At 44.8% G+C, this 19,990-nt stretch overlaps 1 protein-coding gene across 3 annotated transcripts; it reads left to right on the plus strand.

Moving 5' to 3' along the window:
• The first annotated feature begins 1,464 nt into the window (after positions 1-1,464).
• LRR1 (leucine rich repeat protein 1) lies at positions 1,465-19,211 on the plus strand. Of its 3 annotated transcripts, none has more exons than XM_002824717.5 (4): positions 1,465-3,860; positions 6,983-7,081; positions 12,011-12,732; positions 18,795-19,211. In XM_002824717.5, exons 1-4 carry the CDS (start codon positions 3,678-3,680, stop codon positions 19,033-19,035), a joined length of 1,245 nt encoding a protein of 414 aa, XP_002824763.2. In that variant the 5' UTR covers positions 1,465-3,677; the 3' UTR covers positions 19,036-19,211. The 3 variants fall into 3 exon arrangements, with proteins under 3 accessions (XP_002824763.2, XP_024087141.1, XP_054386613.1); XM_054530638.2 differs by lacking the exon at positions 1,465-3,860 and adding an exon at positions 4,709-4,967; XM_024231373.3 differs by lacking the exon at positions 12,011-12,732.
• Positions 19,212-19,990: the final 779 nt, after the last annotated feature.

Genomic DNA, 19,990 nt, shown 5'->3' on the forward strand with positions numbered 1-19,990 from the left:
GGCAGGAGGACAGCTTGAGGCCAGGAGTTTAAGACCAGACTAGGCAACATAGCAAGAACCCCCATCTCTAGCAAAAAGTAAAAAAATAAACAAAAAAACCACACACATCTGGCCATGGTGGCACGCACCTGTAGTCTCAGCTACTCAGGAGGCTGGGGCAGGAGGATGGCTTGAGCCCAGGAGTTTGAGGCTGCAGTGAGCTATGAATGTTGCCACTGCACTCCAGCCTGGGTGAAACCCTGTTTCCAAAACTAAGCTAAACTAAAACAAAAATTCTGATGTGACTGTGATTTTAGTAGCTCAAATATAGTGAGCTACAAAGTGAGCAAAGTTCACTATGACTACAAATGAAAAGTTAAAGAAATCCATTGTCGGCAGGGCGTGGTGGCTCACGCCTGTAATCCCAGCACTTTGGGAGGCTGAGGCGGGTGGATCACCAGAGGTCAGGAGTTCGAGACCAGCCTGACCAATATGGTGAAACCCTGTCTGTACTAAAAATACAAAAATTAAGTGGGTGTGGTGACAAGCACCTGTAGTCCCAGCTACTCAGGAGGCTGAGGCAGGAGAATCGCTTGAGCCGGGGAGGCTGAGGTTGCAGTGAGCCAAGATCGTGCCACTGCACTCCAAGATCGTGCCACTGCACTCTGTTGCTCCAGGGCAACAGAGCGGAAGGAAGGAAGAAATGAAGGAAGGAGGGAGGGAGGGAACCATTATCTGTTGAATGCCTAGTATGTGCCAGAAAGCCAGGGAAATAAATGAAAAGTGCAATTGGAGCTTGCAAAAAGGAAGGTCAAGATGCTAAAGAAGGTTTAGCAGAAACTGAAGTGGGATTAGATCATATTAATTAATATGAACAAAAAGAGAGAGAGAAAAGAATGTAGTTTGTAGGCCAGGTAGAAGAACTAATTTTATAGAAGAAAAACAAATCTAAATGTTGTATCTTTTATTTCTCTTGTCAAAAACTTGTAGCCCAATTATTTTTAACTCCTTATGTATTTCCATTTTCAGTCTGTCTACAAGGAAAACTGACTCGAGGTAATTAAGGATAGAGATCAAAGGGCAGATTTTATTTGTATGGTGGTAAAGTTCAAAGGGCTCTTTGCTTCACAAGCGATCCACTAAGACCAAAAACTTTAGGTGTAGAGTGTCACATCCAAGTATTTAAACCATTAAATTTGGGTGGGCAAAGGGGAGGATGTGGAAAGGGAAATGAGATATCAAAAACTGATAGATGTTTAAAAAAGAGGTAGTTTGGAAACTACCTTTTTTTGAGACTGACAATTAGGAAGATACGTTTTTGGCAGTATATACCACTGTTTCACTCTAAAATCGCCGTTGAACTGTTATGTAACTTTCATCTATTTATTTAATTACTGAATCCATGCTTCAACAACCCAAGCCTAAGTAACACCAAATAAAGGATTGAGATTGAGGCTTTTTTTTTTTTTTTTTTTTTTTTGAGACAAGGTCTCGCTCTGTCGCCCAGGCTAGAGGGCAGTTCTTCGCTCACTACAACCTCTGCCTCCTAGGCTCAAGCTGGGACTACAGACGCGCGCCGCCCCGCCCAACTAATTTTTTTTTTTTGAGAGTCTCGCTCTGTCGCCCAGGCTGGAGTGCAGTGGCACTACCTCAGCTCACTGCAACCTCCGTCTCCCGGGTTCAAGCGATTCTCCTGCCTCAACTTCCCGAGTAGCTGGGACTACAGGCACGCGCCACCACGCCGTCTAATTTTTGTATTTTTAGTAGAAACGGGGTTTCACCATGCTGGCCAGGCTGGTCTCCAACTCCCGACCTCGGGCGATTCTCCCGCCTCGGCCTCCCAAAGTGCTGGGATTACAGTCGTGAGCCACCGCGCCCGGCCTAGTTAATTTTTTAATTTAAATTTTTTGTGGAGACGAGGTCTCACTATCGCCCAGGCTAATCTCGAGCTCCTGGGCTAAGCGATCCTCCTGCCTCGGGCCTCCTAAATTGCTGGGTTTACAGGCGTGAGCCACAGCACCTGGCGGAACATTTCTACTCTAATGAAAATTATAACAGTTTTTAGTTTTCCTAGCTCCCAACTGTACCTATAAGTTCAGAGTTCATTTAATGTACTTGTAATAATTCAGGCTGGTGTTTTATTATCTTTTCTACATTATTACCCTCTCAAAGAACAAAAGCAGGTAACTCCTATAAAGTCTAATAGTCTGAAAATTGTAGTGTCCGTTTTCTCTTTAGCCATAAAGTTAAGTTTTGCTTAAATGCTGAGTAGCGTTTTAATGCTCTACTAGATGTACATATAAGAATACTAAATGGAGGGAAAGTAATTTTTTTCTTTTTGTTTTTTTTTTGAGACGGGGTCACTCAGGCTGGAGTGCCAGTGCGCGATTACTGCTCACCGCAGCCTCTCGACCTCCCCAGGCTCAAGTGATCCTCCCACCTCAGCCTCCCCAATAGCTGGGACTACAGACACGCGCCACCACGCCCGGCTAATTTTTTTGTATTTTTCGTAGAGACTGGGTTTTGCCATGTTGCCCAAACTGGTCTTGAACTCCTGGGCTCAAGCGACCTGCCTGCCTCAGCCCGGCAAAGTGCTGGGATTACAGGCGTGAGCCACCACGCCCGGCCATAATTTTATGTTAATCACTTTTTTTCAGGAACTATTACGTTTTAAAGAATGAGGAATTAACCGACAACACTTCAGGTTCAACATGTAAATACGGACGCTCATTTGAGAATAAATCACATTTTGTCACAGTTGTATTGAAAAATCAGTATTTCTGAACGTCATTTTACCATTACGGAAGTATAACTCAGACACAATAAAATGTTTAATATACGGCTAGGATTAGGTTAAGGTGAGAGAGGCGCCTAGAGCACAAATTTTAAGGAGGCAAGACTACGACCCCGACAGTAAGCACCTCCTTAACATTTGCTCCCCAGGCGCTTCCCACTCCACAGCCGGGCCCCGTCCTAGTTCAATCAATCAAAATCAAGAGTACGAAGGCCTTGTGCGGTCTGGAAGGTCTTTCCACGTCTCAGGTGCGGTTAAGCCAGTCACACTCCATCCATCCTACCCGCCATGGAAAATTATTTGTTCAGCAGGAATTGCCAAGTCAAATACAACCATATAAAGCCCCCCTCCGACGTGCCAGGTGTGCCTCTGGAGAGCAGCCACCAAAACCACCAGCAGCCCGTCCGCGCCGGGAAATGCGCCCTCGCTGGCCTACGAGGCCACTCAGACAGTTCTAAGTGCCTTTCCCTGTAACGCAGAGGCACACCTGCCTTCCTTCGGGAAACAGCGGCCGGACGTGCGCCGGCAACGCGTAAAGCGTCAACAGCTGAAACCCTCCGAATCCTCCCCAAACAAAAACAACCACCGCTGCCAGCTGCGCGCTCGGGGGAAAAGACGTTGCGCCCCCGCCGATTGCCGGTTTCCGGGGCGCGAGCCCGGATCTCAGGTGGTCAGTCCCGGTACGCAGCCACCGCGAGGACCCGGCCCTGCTAAGGGAAAAGGGAAGCCGTTTCCCGCGGGCTTCATACAGACACGGTGGTAAGACAGCCCGAGTCGCGGACCAATCCAACAGGCAGGCGGATCAGTGGGCAGCCCGCGGGCGCGAGGACCCCGGTGGCGGCGCCGGGTGGCGGGAAGGGGGAAGTTTCAAAGCCAGCTGACCTGGTTGTGGCCGCTGGGCGAGATGAAGCTACACTGTGAGGTGGAGGTGATCAGCCGGCACTTGCCCGCCTTGGGGCTTAGGAACCGGGGCAAGGGCGTCCGAGCCGTGTTGAGCCTCTGTCAGCAGACTTCCAGGAGTCAGCCGCCGGCCCGAGCCTTCCTGCTCATCTCCACCCTGAAGGACAAGCGCGGGACTCGCTATGAGGTGCGTGAAGTGGGCAGGCCCTGTCAGCCGCGCGTTCTTCTCGGAAGCCGAGACGTGGGCCACCCTCGGTCCTCATGCGCCCGGCTGCTCCCTAGGCGAGAGCCCGCCTTGGGGGTTCCTGAACTCCCAGCCTTGAGACCTACCATCAGCCCGACCCCAGGGTCCTGTGCGTCTTCCTACGGACCCGAAAGAAGAAAGCTTTGAGAGTATACCTTTTCGCTATTTTTCCTCCCCACTTTTACGACTTTGAATTTACAGTGTTGCTATTTAGTAGTGGATGGCAATCCCGCCTGTTTCAAGTTTCTGAAATTTTGCGTGAAACAACCGCAAATGAAGCAGCTGTCCAGTTGGGGAACAGTAAAATAACTGCACTTCTGTTCAGTGAATTCTTTCTCCCACAATATTTTCCCTAGCTTAAAAAAGCAGGTCGGCCGCCCTCCCCAAAGTTGCGGTCTCCTCCGGGGCCGGCCGGTCTTATGATCCGGCGGATCCTCCTGGGGAGACCCGGCCGGGGAGAGGGCGCGGGCGCCGAGTGGCGGGGGCAGCGGGCGGGCGCGGCGACCGGGGCCGGGGCGGGGGGCCGGGGCGGGGATCCGGGCGGCGACCGCGGCGGCGGCAGCGCCCCGGGCCCGCCGCCCCCTCCCCTCCGGCGAGGGGAGCCGCTGCATGGGGCCGGGGGGGCGGCCCTGCGGTGCGGAGCGGCGGCTACGGCGGTGGACCCTCCAGGCGGGCTGAGGCTGAGCCCGGGGCCGGGGCGGGGGCTCCGGGGGGACCATGCCCGGAGGCTGGCCGGCAGCAGCATGGCTCACGGGCCCGGCGCGCTGATGCTCAAGTGCGTGGTGGTCGGCGACGGGGCGGTGGGCAAGACGTGCCTACTCATGAGCTATGCCAACGACGCCTTCCCGGAGGAGTACGTGCCCACCGTCTTCGACCACTACGCAGTCAGCGTCACCGTGGTCGCTAAGCAGTACCTCCTAGGACTCTATATAACACGGCCGGACAGGAAGACTATGACCGTCTGAGGCCTTTATCTTACCCAATGACCAACGTCTTCCTTTTATGCTTCTCGGTGGTAAATCCAGCCTCATTTCAAAATGTGAAAGAGGAGTGAGTACCGGAACTTAAGGAATACGCACCAAATGTACCCTTTTTATTAATAGGAATTCAGATTGATCTCCGAGATGACCCCAAAACTTTAGCAAGACTGAATGATATGAAAGAAAAGCCTATATGTGTGGAACAAGGACAGAAACTAGCAAAAGAGATAGGAGCATGCTGCTATGTGGAATGTTCAGCTTTAACCCAGAAGGGATTGAAGACTGTTTTTGATGAGGCTATCATAGCCATTTTAACTCCAAAGAAACACACTGTAAAAAAAAGAATAGGATCAAGATGTATAAACTATTGTTTAATTACGTGAGAAACATCTTCAGTGGCCAAGGAAACTGTCCATTTCTCTCAGAAAGCAAATGAAATGCTGCAGCTATACCCAGACCTTTTATAGGTAATGAAGCAGTTCAAAACAAAACCTGTCCTCAGAATTGTGTAAAGTTTATTAAGAATGTTCCTTAAAGATTTAAGAAGCAGTAAGCAGCATCTGAAGCCGCAATCTATTATACTTTATTTCGACTAGAAGGTACAATCTCTCAGGGGTTTCATAGTTTTAAAAGCTACAATCACATCATGTTGTAACTACATAAAAAACAGAGCTGTAAATGGAACTGCTTGGCTTTGACTATACACATTTCTGCACAGCCCTTACAGAATCTGCACAAAGAAATATCTCCCTTTGCTCAAGTTAATTGTTCTTGTATGTAAGTTGCTTTCTATTCCAGTATACCCAGAGTGGTGAAATAACAAGGCCAGCCACGTAGCCAGAGGTCGCTCCAAGCGTACAGGAGATGGGCCATACCTGAGGAGAGAATGTATGAGATCAAAAAAGAACAAATGTTTTATTACTTGAGCACAAGTGTAACCTAAATATTTCTATATTAAAGCTTAATCTGCTTTCTTAAAAAAAAAAAAAAAGCAGGTCATAGCATCCTGCACTTGCCTTGTCTTGATATTTGTTATGCTTATAAGTACTTGTTTAATAACTATCTCTCATCAGATTGTCAACTCTTTAAGTGTAGTTACCCTGTCAGTCTTATTCATTGCTGTGTCCCAAGCCCCTATTAGAGTACCTGGTACATAATGGGTTCTGAATCAATAGTTGTTGAAATCTAAAGCAGATGCAACAGCAATCATTAATTTTTTTTAAATTTTAAATATGTCATTTATATAGATGATAATCCTTAAATTTTTTTTCAGCACCCATTATGTGTCAGTCATCGTTCTAGCACTCAGGATAGAATAGCAAAGGAGACAAGATTCCTGCTCTCATGGAGTTTGTATATAACCTACTGGGAGGTGTGCCCACCCCAGGCTAATGGACTGAAGTTATGAAGGCAAGTAACTGCTATTGGCAACTCTTCCTACAGTTACATAGTTGGAATGGGAGAAGAGGAGCATTCTCTCAAAACATGGTGATCCTGTTCTCAAAGGAGAGTTACTGGACAGACGGAGCAGTAACATCCACCACCAGCTAGATGAGGAGTATAACTTCCCAACTGCTAAAAAAAAAAAAAAAAAAAAAAAAAACTTTAAAACTTGGCCAGGCGCCATGGCTCATGCCTGTAATCCCAGCACTTTGGTAGGCCCAGGCAGGCGGATCACTTGAGGCCAGGAGTTCTAGACAAGCTTGGCCAACATGATGAAACCCTGTTTCTACTAAAAATACAAAAATTAGCTGTGCATGGTGGCACGCACCTGTAATCCGAGCTATTCAGGAGGCTGAGTCACGGGAATTGCTTGAACCTGGGAAGCGGAGGTTGCAGTGAGCCAGGATGGCACCACTTCACTCCAGCCTGGGTGAGAGTGAGTGAGACAGAAGGAGTCTCATTCTGTTGCCCAGCCTGGAGTGCAGTGGCATGATAAAAAGCTTTAAAACTTAAAATGAAAACACTCAGACTCAAGGACTAAAAGCCAAACCAAGGCAAAGTAACTGGCACGTTCTAGTTGTAATAAGTGTTACTAAGTAACAATAATTAGTTTTGTTCTTTTTTTCTACTGGTTTTATGCAGCTAAGGGAGAACATTGAGCAATTCTTCACCAAATTTGTAGATGAGGGGAAAGCCACTGTTCGGTTAAAGGAGCCTCCTGTGGATATCTGTCTAAGTAAGGTATGGTATTAAAAACATTAATGATTAATGTTTGGCTGTATTTTCTTTATTTTTTAGAAACAGAGTCTTGTTCTGTCACCCAAGCTGAAGTACAGTGGCACAGTCATAGCTCACTGCAGCCTCGAACACCTAGGCTCAAGCGAGCCTCCTGAATATCTGGGACTACAGGTGTACCTCACCACTCCCGGATAAATTTTTAAAATAACTTTTTGTAGAGATGGAGTCTTGATATGATGTTGCCCAGGCTGGCCTCGAACTCCTGGCCTCAAGTGATCCTCCTTCCTCAGCCTCCCAAAGTGTTGGGATTACAAGCATTAGCCACCATGCTTGGCCTGGTGTGTATTTGCTTGCTTGCTTTTTTTTGTTTGTTTGTTTTTTGTTTTGAGATGGAGTTTTGGTCTTGCTGCCCAGGCTGGAGTGCAGTGGCACGATCTCAGTTCACTGCAACCTCCACCTCCTGGGTTCAAGCAATTCTCCTGCCTCAGCCTCCCGAGTAGCTGGGATTACAGACACTCACCACCATGTGTGGCTGATTTTTTTTTTTTTTTTTTTTTTTTTTTTTTTTTTTGGGTATCTTTAGTAGAGACAGGGTTTCACCATGTTGACCAGGCTGGTCTTGAACTCCTGACCTCAGGCGATCCACCCACCTCAGCCTTCCAAAGTGGTGGGATTACAGGCGTGAGCCACTGTGCCCGGCCTGGCGTGTATTTTCTTTAAAGAAGGCTGTTTGCACATTCTGATATTCCGTATAGCTGACTAGGGACAGACTCTTGCAGGTTTGTTTGAAGAGGCAATGGCACAAGAGGCAGCTTCCCAAATATGCTTGTGTGCCTTCTAAAAGGGCAAAGTCTGCCTCAGTAAGATTGCCAGGATGGAAAGAAAACCGGGTTTGCTTCTGTGCTGAAGATGGAGCCCTAGGGTATTCTTAGACTGGAACTCTATAAGGCAACTGCACAGGTCTACATTTTGCCAGCTAAACCACAGGTTACAAATCTAAGTTTGGTATAATAAAAGAGGAAAAAATTCAATTAGAACCATCTTGTATTTTATTTACTGTAATCATTCTTCTTTCTTTTTTTTTTTTTTTTTTTTTTTGAGATGGAGTCACATTCTGTCACCCAGGTTGGAGTGCAGTGGAAAGAGCTTGGCTCACTGCAACCCACAGGTGGGTGCCACCACTCCTGGCGAATTTTTGTCTACCGCGCCCGGCCCCTACTGTAATCATTCCTTTTTTTTTTTTTTTTTTTTTTGAGACAGAGCCTCTCCCTGTCACCCAGGCTGGAGTGCAGTGGCATGATCTCGGCTCACTGCAACCTTCGCCTCCTGGATTCAAGCGATTCTCCTGCCCCAGCCTCTGAGTAGCTGGGATTACAGGCACATGCCACCATGCCCAGCTAATTTTTTGTATCTTTAGTAGAGACGGGTTTCACCATGTTGGCCCAGCTGGTCTCAAACTCCTGACCTCGTGATCCACCCACCTCGGCCGCCCGAAGTGCTGGGATTATAGGCATGAACCACCGTGCCCGGACTGTAATCATTCTTATAAAAACATAAACTGAGGCTGGGTGCCATAGCTCACACCTGTAATCCCAGCACTTTGGAAGGCCAAGACTGGTGGATCACTTGATCTCAGGAGTTCAAAACCAGCCTGGGCAACATGGTGAAACCCTGTCTCCACAAAAAAAAAAAAAATTAGCCAGGCGTGGTTTTCACACCTGTGGTCCCAGCTACTTGGGAGCCTGAGGTGGGAGGATCACTTGAGCCTGGGAGGCGCAGGTTACAAAGAGCCAAGATTGCACCACTGCACTCCAACCTGGGTGACAGAGCCAGACCCTGTCTAAAACAAAACAAAACAAAAATACCATAAACTGGCTGGGTGCAGTGGCTCATACCTGGGAGGCCGAGGCAGGAGGATCACTCAATCCCACAAGTTAAAAGCTGGAGGCCAGACATGTTGGCTCACGCCTATGATCCCAGCACTTTGGGAGCCCTGGCTGGGTGGATTGCTTGAATCCAGGTGTTCAAGATCAGCCTGGGTGACATGGTGAATCCCCATCTCTACAAAAAAGTTAGACAGGCATGGTGGTGTGCACCTGTAATCTCAGCTACTTGGGAGGCTGAGGTGGAGGGTCACCTGAGCCTGGAAGGTCAAGGCTGCAGTGAACTGTGATTGCAGCCACTGCACTCCATCCTGGTTGATTAAAAAAAAAGGGTTGTTTTTATCATCCTGTCTCAAAAAAAAGTTCAGGGCTTCGGTGAACTATGATTGTGCCACTGTACTCCAGCATGGGTGACAGAGCAAGACACTTTCTCAAACAAAAAAATATATAAACCATTAGAATTTTAAAACTGGTGGTTTTTTTTCTGCCCTCTCCCCTTTTCCTCTTTCCCTTCCTGGTGGGTGGAAACGATGTCTCATTCAACCTTGCTTTTTTTTTCTTTTTGGTGAGACAAGGCCTCACTCTCACCTAGGCTGGAGTGCAGCGGCACCATCACAGCTCACTGCAGCCTCGACCTTCCAGGCTCAGGTGATCCTTCTCAGCCTCCCAAGTAACGGGGACTATAGGGGCACAACACCATACTAGGCTAATTTTTTTGTACTGGTAGAGACAGAGTTTCACCTTGTTGCACAGGCTGGTCTCAAACTCCTAGGCTCAAGCAATCTGCCCACGTTGGCCTCCCAAAGTGGTGAAATTACAGGCATGGTCCACCACATCTGGCCCAACTGTGCATTATTCTTAACTCCAAGCAAAGTGCTCTGCAACATTAAAAGTTTGATAACTAAGGAGTTTGGAGTGAATGGAATAATTTTGTCCCATCTCCTTCCTGTGATTTTTCATTTTTTTCTTGACTTGCAGCTTATTCTTTCACTAATTCTTCCTTTCTATCTAAAAACAAGCTGAGATCTTACTGATTTTAAAAAAAGAAAACAAATTTCTAGAAAGACAAGGCTGAATTCATTGTCTCCACTTTTTATCTTTTGACCTTTTTACTGGTTTACTGAAAACACTGTCTCAGAGATCAGTGATCTTTTCACTTGTTTATCACAGTATCATTATTTCTCATTATTTTTGCACTCTGTAGAATTTGACAATGATAATTACCCTTTTCTTAATAAAACTCTTTCTTTTCTTGGTATCTATGATAGGGCACTATGGTTTACCTTCAGTTTTCTTAGTCACTTCTTTGTCTCCTGCTTCCAGCAACGTTTTTTTCTATCCCCAAAATAAAGGCTTTATTTCAGTCCTCTGCTGTTTTCTGTCATACCTGCCTTCCATTTGATAGTTCAGCTGTTATATGGGTGACTCCCAAGTCTGTGAGCCAGTATGCTTTATTGTACCTAGTTGACCCAGGTCTTCTCCAGACTTTTCCCTACTCTGGTTCATTGTGTACAGTGCTACCAAAATAGTATTTAGCTCTTGTCATGTAACTTTCATACTTAAAATCCCTCCACTTTACGTTGGCATCTGAGCTCATTTACAATCTGTCCTCATACTATATTTCCAATCTTTTGCTCTACATAGCTTCCATGTTCCAACAAAAATTAGCTTTTTTTTTTTTTTTTTTTTATATGAAGTCGCTCTGTCGCCCCGGCTGCCGTGCAGAGGTGCGATCTTGGCTTACTGCAACCTCTGCCTCCCAGTTTCAAGCAACTCTCCTGCCTCAGCCTACCAAGCAGCTGGGATTACAGGCACCTGCCACCATGCCCTGCTAATTTTTATATTTTTAGTAGAGACGGGGTTTCACCATGTTGGCCAAGCTGGCCTCGAACTCCTACCCTCAGGTGATCCGCCCACCTCGGCCTCCCAAAGTGTTAGGATTATAGGTGTGAGCCACCAGTCCCGGCCTTTTTTGTTTGTTTGGTTTGTTTTGTTTTGTTTTGAGACCGAGTTTCACTTGTGTCGCCCAGGCTGGAGTGCAGTGGCGTGACTTCGGCTCACTGCAACCTCTGCCTCCCAGGTTCAAGCAATTCTGCTGCCTCAGCTTCCTGAGTAGCTGGGATTACAGGCATGCGCCACATTGCCCAGCTAATTTTTGTATTATTAGTAGAGAAGGGGTTTCACATGTTGGCCAGGCTGGTCTGAAACTCCTGACCTCAAGTAATCCGCCTGCCTCGGCCTCCCAGTTTTCTGGGATTATAGGCCTGAGTCACTGCACCTAGCCTTAAACTCAAATTTTTTTTTTTTTTTTTTTTAATTTTTCAGACGGAGTCTCACTCTGTTGCTCAGCCTGGAGTGCAGTGGCACAATCTCGGCTAACTGCAACGTCCACCTCCCGGGTTCAAGTGATTCTCCTTGCTCAGCCTCCAAAGTAGCTGGGATTACAGGCATGCACCACCACGCCCAGCTAATTTTTGTATTTTTAGTAGAAGCAGGACTTTACCATGTTGGCCAGGCTGATCTCAAACTCCTGACCTCAAGTGATCCACCTGTCTCGGCCTCCCAAAGTGCTGGGATTACAGGTGTGAGCCACTGCGCCCCACCTAAACTCAAATCTTAAGTGTAATATTCAATCATTTCCTATCTTATTTTATACTCTTATGATTTCCCTTTATTTTTGTTATTTTTTGTTTTTTGAGACAGTCTCACTCTGTTGCCCAGGCTGGAGGGCAGTGATATTATCATGGCTTACTGCAGCCTCTACTTCCTAGGCTCAGGTGATCCTCCCACCTCAGCCTCCCAAAGTGTTGGCATGATTTCCCTTTGAACAGTTTTATTTAGAATGTGTCCCTCCACGTAATTTTTTTTCAAAAACTTTTAAACTTGAAATTTAGTCAAAATAAAGTACTAAAAAAATGTTTTACAGCCAATTTCAATAAATCATTGTATCACATTCATAAGTAATGCTATAGAATTTGTTATGGGAAGAACTAGCATGTATGCATTATCTCCAATGGAATTTATAATTCTACAACTTTTATTTATTCAGGCCAATTCCAGCAGTTTAAAAGGTTTCCTTTCAGCTGTGAGACTGGCTCATAGAGGCTGTAATGTTGATACACCAGTTTCAACGCTCACACCAGTGAAGACTTCAGAATTTGAAAACTTTAAAACTAAAATGGTTATCACATCCAAAAAAGACTATCCTCTAAGTAAGAACTTTCCATATTCTTTGGAACATCTTCAGACTTCTTATTGTGGGCTTGTCCGAGTTGACATGCGTGTGCTTTGCTTAAAAAACCTTAGGAAATTAGACTTGAGTCACAACCATATAAAAAAGCTTCCAGCTACAATTGGAGACCTCATACACCTTCAAGAACTTAACCTGAATGACAATCACTTGGAGTCATTTAGTGTAGCCTTGTGTCATTCTACACTCCGGAAGTCACTTTGGAGTTTGGACCTCAGCAAGAACAAAATCAAGGCACTCCCTGTGCAGTTTTGCCAGCTCCAGGAACTTAAGAATTTAAAACTTGATGATAATGAATTGATTCAATTTCCCTGCAAGATAGGACAACTAATAAACCTTCGCTTTTTGTCAGCAGCTCGAAATAAGCTTCCATTTTTGCCTAGTGAATTTAGAAATTTATCCCTTGAATACTTGGATCTTTTTGGAAATACTTTTGAACAACCAAAAGTCCTTCCAGTAATAAAGCTGCAAGCACCATTAACTTTATTGGAATCTTCTGCACGAACCATATTACATAATAGGTAAGATTTTAATAGTCATGTAATGTGTCTTTGATAGCATTCTAATATTCTCATCAAACTCAGAGTAATAAAGTCTAACATTGCTTACAGTACTATGCACAGTCTGACCCTTTGCTATAATGGTCTTCTTGCTGTTCCTTACCTCTGCTTAGAATGATTTTTCTCCAGGAAGTCTCATAGCTCACTCCCTCACTTCATTCAGTTCTCTGCCCAAGTGTCACCCCAGAAAGGTCTTACCTGTCCATTCTATCTAAATTTTATTTCTTACCTCCTTACATTGCTTGATTTTTTTTTTTTTGGTCATAGGACTCATTGCCTATTATATATTTTTAAACACTTTTTTTTGTTTACTGTCAGTTTTCCCCACTAGAATGTAAGATCCGTGAGCACATGGATGTTGTGTTATTCTCCACTATTTCCCTAGGATCTAAACCATGTATCCCCTGCTCCTAGCATATATTAAGCACTCAATAAGTAGTTAAATGAATGAATGGCATTGTTTCTGAAAGTGTGCTCCCCTGACCAGCAGGATCTGCATTACCTAGGAACTTCTTAGAGATGCAGGTTCTAACATTCCAGACCTACTGAATCAGAAACTGAGAGTGGGGTCCAGCTATCTGTGTCTTAGTGAGTCTTCCAGGTGATTTTGATGTACTCTAAAATTAGAGAGTTGGCATAATGATGAAGGGTGGTCTTTGGAGTCAGACTTGGGTTTGATTCCTGGCTTCACCACTTTTTTTTTACTTTAACTTTCTTTTTTTTTTTTTTTTTTTTTTTTTTTTTTTTTTTTTTGAGATGGAGTCTCACTCTTGCCCAGGCTGGAGTGCAGTGGTGTGATCTCGGCTCACTGCAAGCTCCGCCTCCCAGGTTCATGCCATTCTCGTGCCTCAGCCTCCTGAGTAGCTGGGATTACAGGTGCCCGCCAACACGCCTGGCTAATTTTTTTTTTGTATTTTTAGTAGAGACAGGGTTTCACCATGTTAGCCAGGATGGTCTTGATCTCCTGACCTCGCGATCCGCCCGTCTTGGCCTCCCAAAGTGCTGGGTTTACAGGCTTGAGCCACCACACCCGGCCTTTTTTTTTTTTTTTTTTTTTTTTTTTTGAGACAGGGTCTTACTCTGTTGCCCAGACTGGAGTGCAGTGGTCCAATCTCAGCTCACTGCAACTTCTGCCTCCCGGACTCAAGCAACTCTCCTGCCTCAGCCTCCTGAGTAGCTGGGATTACAGCCACCTACCACCATGCCTGGCTCATTTTTGTATTTTCATTTTATTTATTTGTTTGAGACAGAGTCTCACTGTGTCACCCAGGCTGGAGTGCAGTGGCACCATCTCAGCTCACTGCAATCTCTGCCTCCCGAGTTCAAGCGATTCTCCTGCCTCAGCCTCCTAAGTAGCTGAAACTACAGGCACCCGCCACCACACCTGGCTAATTTTTTTTGTATTTTTAGTAGAGATGGAGTTTCACTATGTTGTCCAGGCTGGTCTTGAACTCCTGACCTCGTGATCTGCCCACTTTGGCCTCCCAAAGTGCCGGGATTACAGGTGTGAGCCACCGTGCCTGGCCTTATTTTTTTAATTTTTGAGATGGAGTCTTGTTCTGTCGCCCAGGTTGGAGTGCAGTGGCACGATCTCGGCTCAACTATAACCTCCGCCTCCCGAGTTCCAGCAGTTCTCCTGCCTCAGCCTTCCAAGTAGCTGGGATTACAAGCATGTGCCACCACGCACAGCTAATTTTTGTATTTTTAGTAGAGATGGGGTTTCACCATGTTGACCAGGCTGGTCTCCCAACTCCTGACCTCAGGTGATCTGCCTGTCTTGGTCTCTCAAAATGCTGGAATTACAGGTGTGAGCCTCTCAAAGTGCTGGGATTACAGGCGTGAGCTACCACACCTGACCTATTTAATCTCTTTGATTTTATTTTCTCAGCTGTGAAACAGGAACAATAATACCCACCTTATAGAGTTGTGACGATAAATGAGCTAATGTAATGCCAAAGCATTTGGCATATAGTAGGATTCAGTAGCTGTTGGTTCTCTTCTTCTTGTCTTTGAACACTAACTGCATTTGGTTTCATGAGACCCTGAGCGCCAGATTCATTTTGTTCAGGCTTTTTTTTTTTTTTTTGAGATGGAGTTTCGCTCTTGTTGCCCAAGCTGGAGTGCAGTGCCCAAGCTGGAGTGCCTCCCAGGTTCAAGTGATTCTCCTGCCTCAGCCTCCCAAGTAGCTGGGATTACCGGCTCCCACCACCACGGCTGGCTAATTTTTTGAATTTTTAGTAGAGATGGGGTTTCACCATGTTGGCCAGGCTGGTTTTGAACTCCTGGCTTCAAGCAGTCCACCTGGATTGGCCTCCCAAAGTGCTAGGATTACAGGCATGAGCCATTGTTCAGGCTGCTTTTTATTTTTTGAGACAGTCTCTTTCACTGTTGCATGGGCTGGAGTGCAATGGCGTGATCTCAGCTCACTGCAGCCGCTGCCTCCCGAGTTCAAGCAGTTCTCCTGCCTCAGCCTCCCAAGTAGCTGGGATTACAGGCACCCACCACCATGGCTGGCTAATTTTTTGTATTTTTAGTAGAGACAGGGTTTCACTATGTTGACCAGACTGGTCTCAAACTCCTAACCTTGTGATCCACCTGCCTCGGCCTCCCAAAGTGCTGAGATTACAGACATGAGCCACCACACCCAGCTTGTTTAGGCTTCTTGAACGCGTGTCTGGAAGCTAAGATGTGGACCAAAGTATTACTGAGAGCCTATAAAATGGTAGAAAGATCATATTTCAAATAAGAAATTCTGAACTTTTCTAGGGGGGAGGGGCTCTTAAAACTGACCAAAGTTAAGGATCCAGAAAACTACACATGAGTACACAGAATTTTGCATAAAAGGAACCTGGCTCCCACTGAAACCCAGTCCAGTCCTCTCTCCTTGCCATCCCCAATGTAAGAACTCTTACTCTAAACCAATGGTTCTCAGACTTTACTTCAAATTTAGAATAACCTGAGAAACATTTAAAACATCTGAAGGCTGGGTGAGGTGGCTCATGCCTGTAATCCCAGCACTTTGGGAGATCGAGGCAGGCGGATCACAAAGTCGGGAGTTCGAGACCACCCTGACCAACATGGTGAAACCTCGTCTCTACTAAAAATACAAAAATCTAGCCAGGCATGGTGGCGCACACCTGTAATCCCAGCTACTCAGGAGGATGAGGCAGGAGAATCACTTGAACCCAGGAGACAGAGGTTGCAGTGAGCCGAGATGGCACCACTGCACTCCAGCTTGGGAGTACAGATTGAGACTCCGTCTCAGTCAATCAGTTAATTAAATAAAATCACCAGAGGTGATACTTATGATTCAGGTTAAATCCACTGATTTGAGGGAGCTCCAAATGGTATCTTTTGGCAGTGAGGTGCACCTGAGGCTATTGTTTCTCTAAGACATACATAAATTGTAAGAATTGTAAGACTGGGCACAGTGGCTCATGCCTGTAATTCCAGCACTTTGGGAGGTCGAGGTGGGTGAATCACTTGAGGCCAGGAGTTTGAGACCAGCGGGGCTAATATGGTGAAACCCTGTCTCCACTAAAAATACAAAAATTAACCAGGTGTCATGGCAGGCACCTGTAGTCTCAGCTACTGGGGAGGCTGAGGCAGGATAATTGCTTGAACCCGGGAGGTGGAGGTTGTAGTGAGCCGAGATCATAGCACCACACTCCAGCCTGGGCTGCAGAGTGAGACTGCATCTCAAAAAAATAAAATAAAATAAATAAATTGTATATTGTATTTATTCAAATTTGAAAATTATGTCCAAATGAGAAATGTTATAGTTTTGATTTGAAAAGACTATAACAAGTTTGGCTAAATGATCAGGTAAAAACATGCTGAAGTCCAACACGAAAAAGTACAAAGTTGGAAGGAAAAAAATAGATGATCAAAATGTGATATAATTGGCAAGGCACAATTTGGCAGAATAGTAATTTATTAGTGTTGAATGATTTCGCATTATAGCATTTATGTTACTTTTTAAATCTTACCCCTATTAATATAGCTTTCTTGTAAGATGACCGAACCTTTGTTGAAGTATAATTTTGCGTGTTTTAAGCTCCCTTGTTTTAAAAAGTATATACATTTAAAGCTGTGACACCAATACCTATTATCTAGCTGTTGATAAATGGCTCTAACTACTGGTTACAAGCATACAGTTATGATGTATTAGGAAAATATGTGGGAATTTAAGTTATGTCAGATAGAAAATATAGTTTTTAACTGTTATCTGTTTCCTCAATCTAGAACTATCTATCCTGAAAGATTAATGTAAACATGTGGGAGACACTCCCTGGCAGAGTTTTTAAAAAAATGGTTACTTAAGCAACAGATTAATAAGTCTTTTTATGAAAAATTTAAAAATTGCAAATAGGGCCATCCTAGATCTCGTACCAAAGGTAACCGCTGTTTTTTTATTTGAAATGTGTATCTTTTCAGACTTTTCTGGTAGGGTTTTAAACTCTCATTTTAAGTTATAAGACTAGGCTTGTTTATTTGTTGAAAAATATCTGAGCACCTATTATGTGCCAGCCTAAGCTAGAGACTAAAGAAACAACAAAACAAGACACTGTGTGGGAGGCAAAGTGGCTGGAGCATGGTTGTGTTTAGTGGGGAGGTTTGGGCAGTGGGCAGGCAATCTCAAGACTGTCTTTTAGTGTCTTGTAGATTATTTAATAACTTGACCTCGAGGCCCAGCGCAGTGGCTCTTGCCTGTAATCTCAGCACTTTGGGAGGCCGAGGTGGGCGGATCACTTGAGATCAGGAGTTCAAGACCAGCCTGGCCAACATGGTTAACCCCCGTCTCTACTAAAAATGCGAAAATTAGCCAGGCCGGGCGCGGTGGCTCAAGCCTGTAATCCCAGCACTTTGGGAGGCCAAGGCGGGCAGATCACGAGGTCAGGAGATCGAGACCATCCTGGCTAACATGGGGAAACCCTGCCTCTACTAAAAATACAAAAAATTAGCCAGGCGTGGTGGCTGTAGTCCCAGCTACTCAGGAGGCTGAGGCAGGAGAATGGCATGAACCCAGGAGGCGGAGCTTGCAGTGAGCCGAGATTGCGCCACTGCGCTTCAGCCTGGGAGACAGCCAGACTCCATCTCAAAAAAAAAAAAAAAGAAAAATTAGCCAGGAATGTTGGCGTGTGCCTGTAATCCCAGCTACTCGGAAGGCTGAGGCAGGAAAATCGCTTGAATCCTGGAGGTGGAGGTTGCAGTGAGCCGAGATTGCACCACTGCACTCCGGTCTGGGCAACAGAGTGAGACTCCATCTCAAAAAAAAAAAAGTTTAGGCCAGGCGCGGTGGCTCACACCTGTAATCCTAGCACTTTTGGAGGCTGAGGCGGGCAGATCACATGAGGTCAGGAGTTCGAGACCAGCCTGGCCAACATGGTGAAACCTCGTCTCTATTAAAAATACAGTGCAAAAAAAAATTAGCTGGGCGTGGTGGTAGGCGCCTGTAATCCCAGCTACTTGGGAGGCTGAGGCAGAAGAATTGCTTGAACCCAGGAGGCAGAGATTGCAGTGAGAGCGTGCGCCACTGCACTCTAGCCTGGGTGTCAAAGCGAGACTCTGTCTCAAAAAATAAAAATCAGAAGTTTGACTTGGGCACTATTGAAGGGTTTTAAGTGTGAGAGTGAAATGCCTTAAGCAAGGTAAGTTTAGCCTTACTTGCCCAGCCATTAAAGTAAAACTCATGTCCCAAGTAACATGTATTTTAAATTGGTCTTACAGAGTTTAAATTTCCCTTTTGAACAATTGATCCCTGGAAGAGCCTATTTAAAGGACAGGTGACTTTTTCATTCTATTTAGGGAGTTATGCTATTAAGTGGTTGTGCTGGAAGATATTTTATGGTGTGGTATCTGAAGTTTACAATATGGCATATGTTGTATTTTAGTATATTTTAAATATACTAATCACTTAATAAAGTAATTTTACTTTTCATTGTTACAATTCCATGTCCTAATAATTCATGTCCTAAATCTAGTAACGCATTATAAAATATTTTTATCATTCTTTCCAATAGGATTCCATATGGCTGTCATATCATTCCATTCCATCTCTGCCAAGATTTGAATACCGCAAAAATTTGTGTTTGTGGAAAATTCTGTCTGAACTCTTTCATTCAAGGAACTACTACCATGAATCTGCATTCTGTTGCCCACACTGTGGTCTTAGTAGATAATTTGGGTGGTACTGAAGCACCTATTATCTCTTATTTCTGTTCTCTAGGCTGTTATGTAAATTCCTCTGATATGTTAAAGTAATGGGTGAGACCAGAAAAAGAAATTTCAATAACAGATCAGTTTGGGGTGCATGTATGATTTTGCAGCGTCAAATTGGAGTAAGGGAAGATTTCTGTATACTTGCTGGAGAGGAGGAATGTGTATAGTTACTCATTTAAATGACTCCAAAACTTTTATTAAAACCAATTTTAATTTTACTGTGATGTTAACTTTTTTTTAATTTATTGCACTTGTGTTTATTTCACCCTAAAGTTTCCAAGATGGGTTGTGGAGATATCTTTTAATGTTAAACAGATATTGATCCCAGTTACTCTGTTCATAAAAATTTTATCACTTTCCTCTTGCATTTCAGTTAAACACATCTGAGTTTCTGTATGCAGAAAATATCTGTTGGAGGACTAATATGTCCTAAATTATAGTGAAAACTTGTTTATTATGAAATTATATGTAAGTTTTTAAGCATACCACTTTTTGTGTTTTTCAGATACATTATTCTACATGTGGAATTTACATTTACCAAGCAAAAAGTAGGAATTGTTTCAGGAAAGACTTTAGCTTTTATAATTTTTTAAAATGTTCCCATAGTAATTGTTGTGATTTCTTTTTTTGTTTTTGTTTTTCCGAGATGGAGTCTCTGTCTCCTAGGCTGGAGTGCAGTGGCACAATCTCGGCTCACTTCAACCTCCGCCTCAGCCTCCTGAGTAGCTGGGGTTGCAGGCGCACGCCACCATACCCAGCTAATTTTTTGTATTTTTCAGTAGAGACGGTGTTTCACCATGTTGGCCAGGCTGGTCTCGAACTCCTGACCTCAAATGATCCACTCATCTGGGCATCCCAGAGTGCTGGGATTACAGGCTTGAGTCACCGTGCCTTGGGATTTGGTGGGATGGGAAAGGGAACAGAAAATTGCTACTTTTTTTTTTTTTTTTTTTGAGACAGATTCTCACTCTGTCATCCAGGCTGGAGTGCAATGGCA

The sequence above is a fragment of the Pongo abelii genome, chromosome 15, assembly GCF_028885655.2.
Source record: "Pongo abelii isolate AG06213 chromosome 15, NHGRI_mPonAbe1-v2.0_pri, whole genome shotgun sequence".
NCBI lineage: Eukaryota > Metazoa > Chordata > Mammalia > Primates > Hominidae > Pongo > Pongo abelii.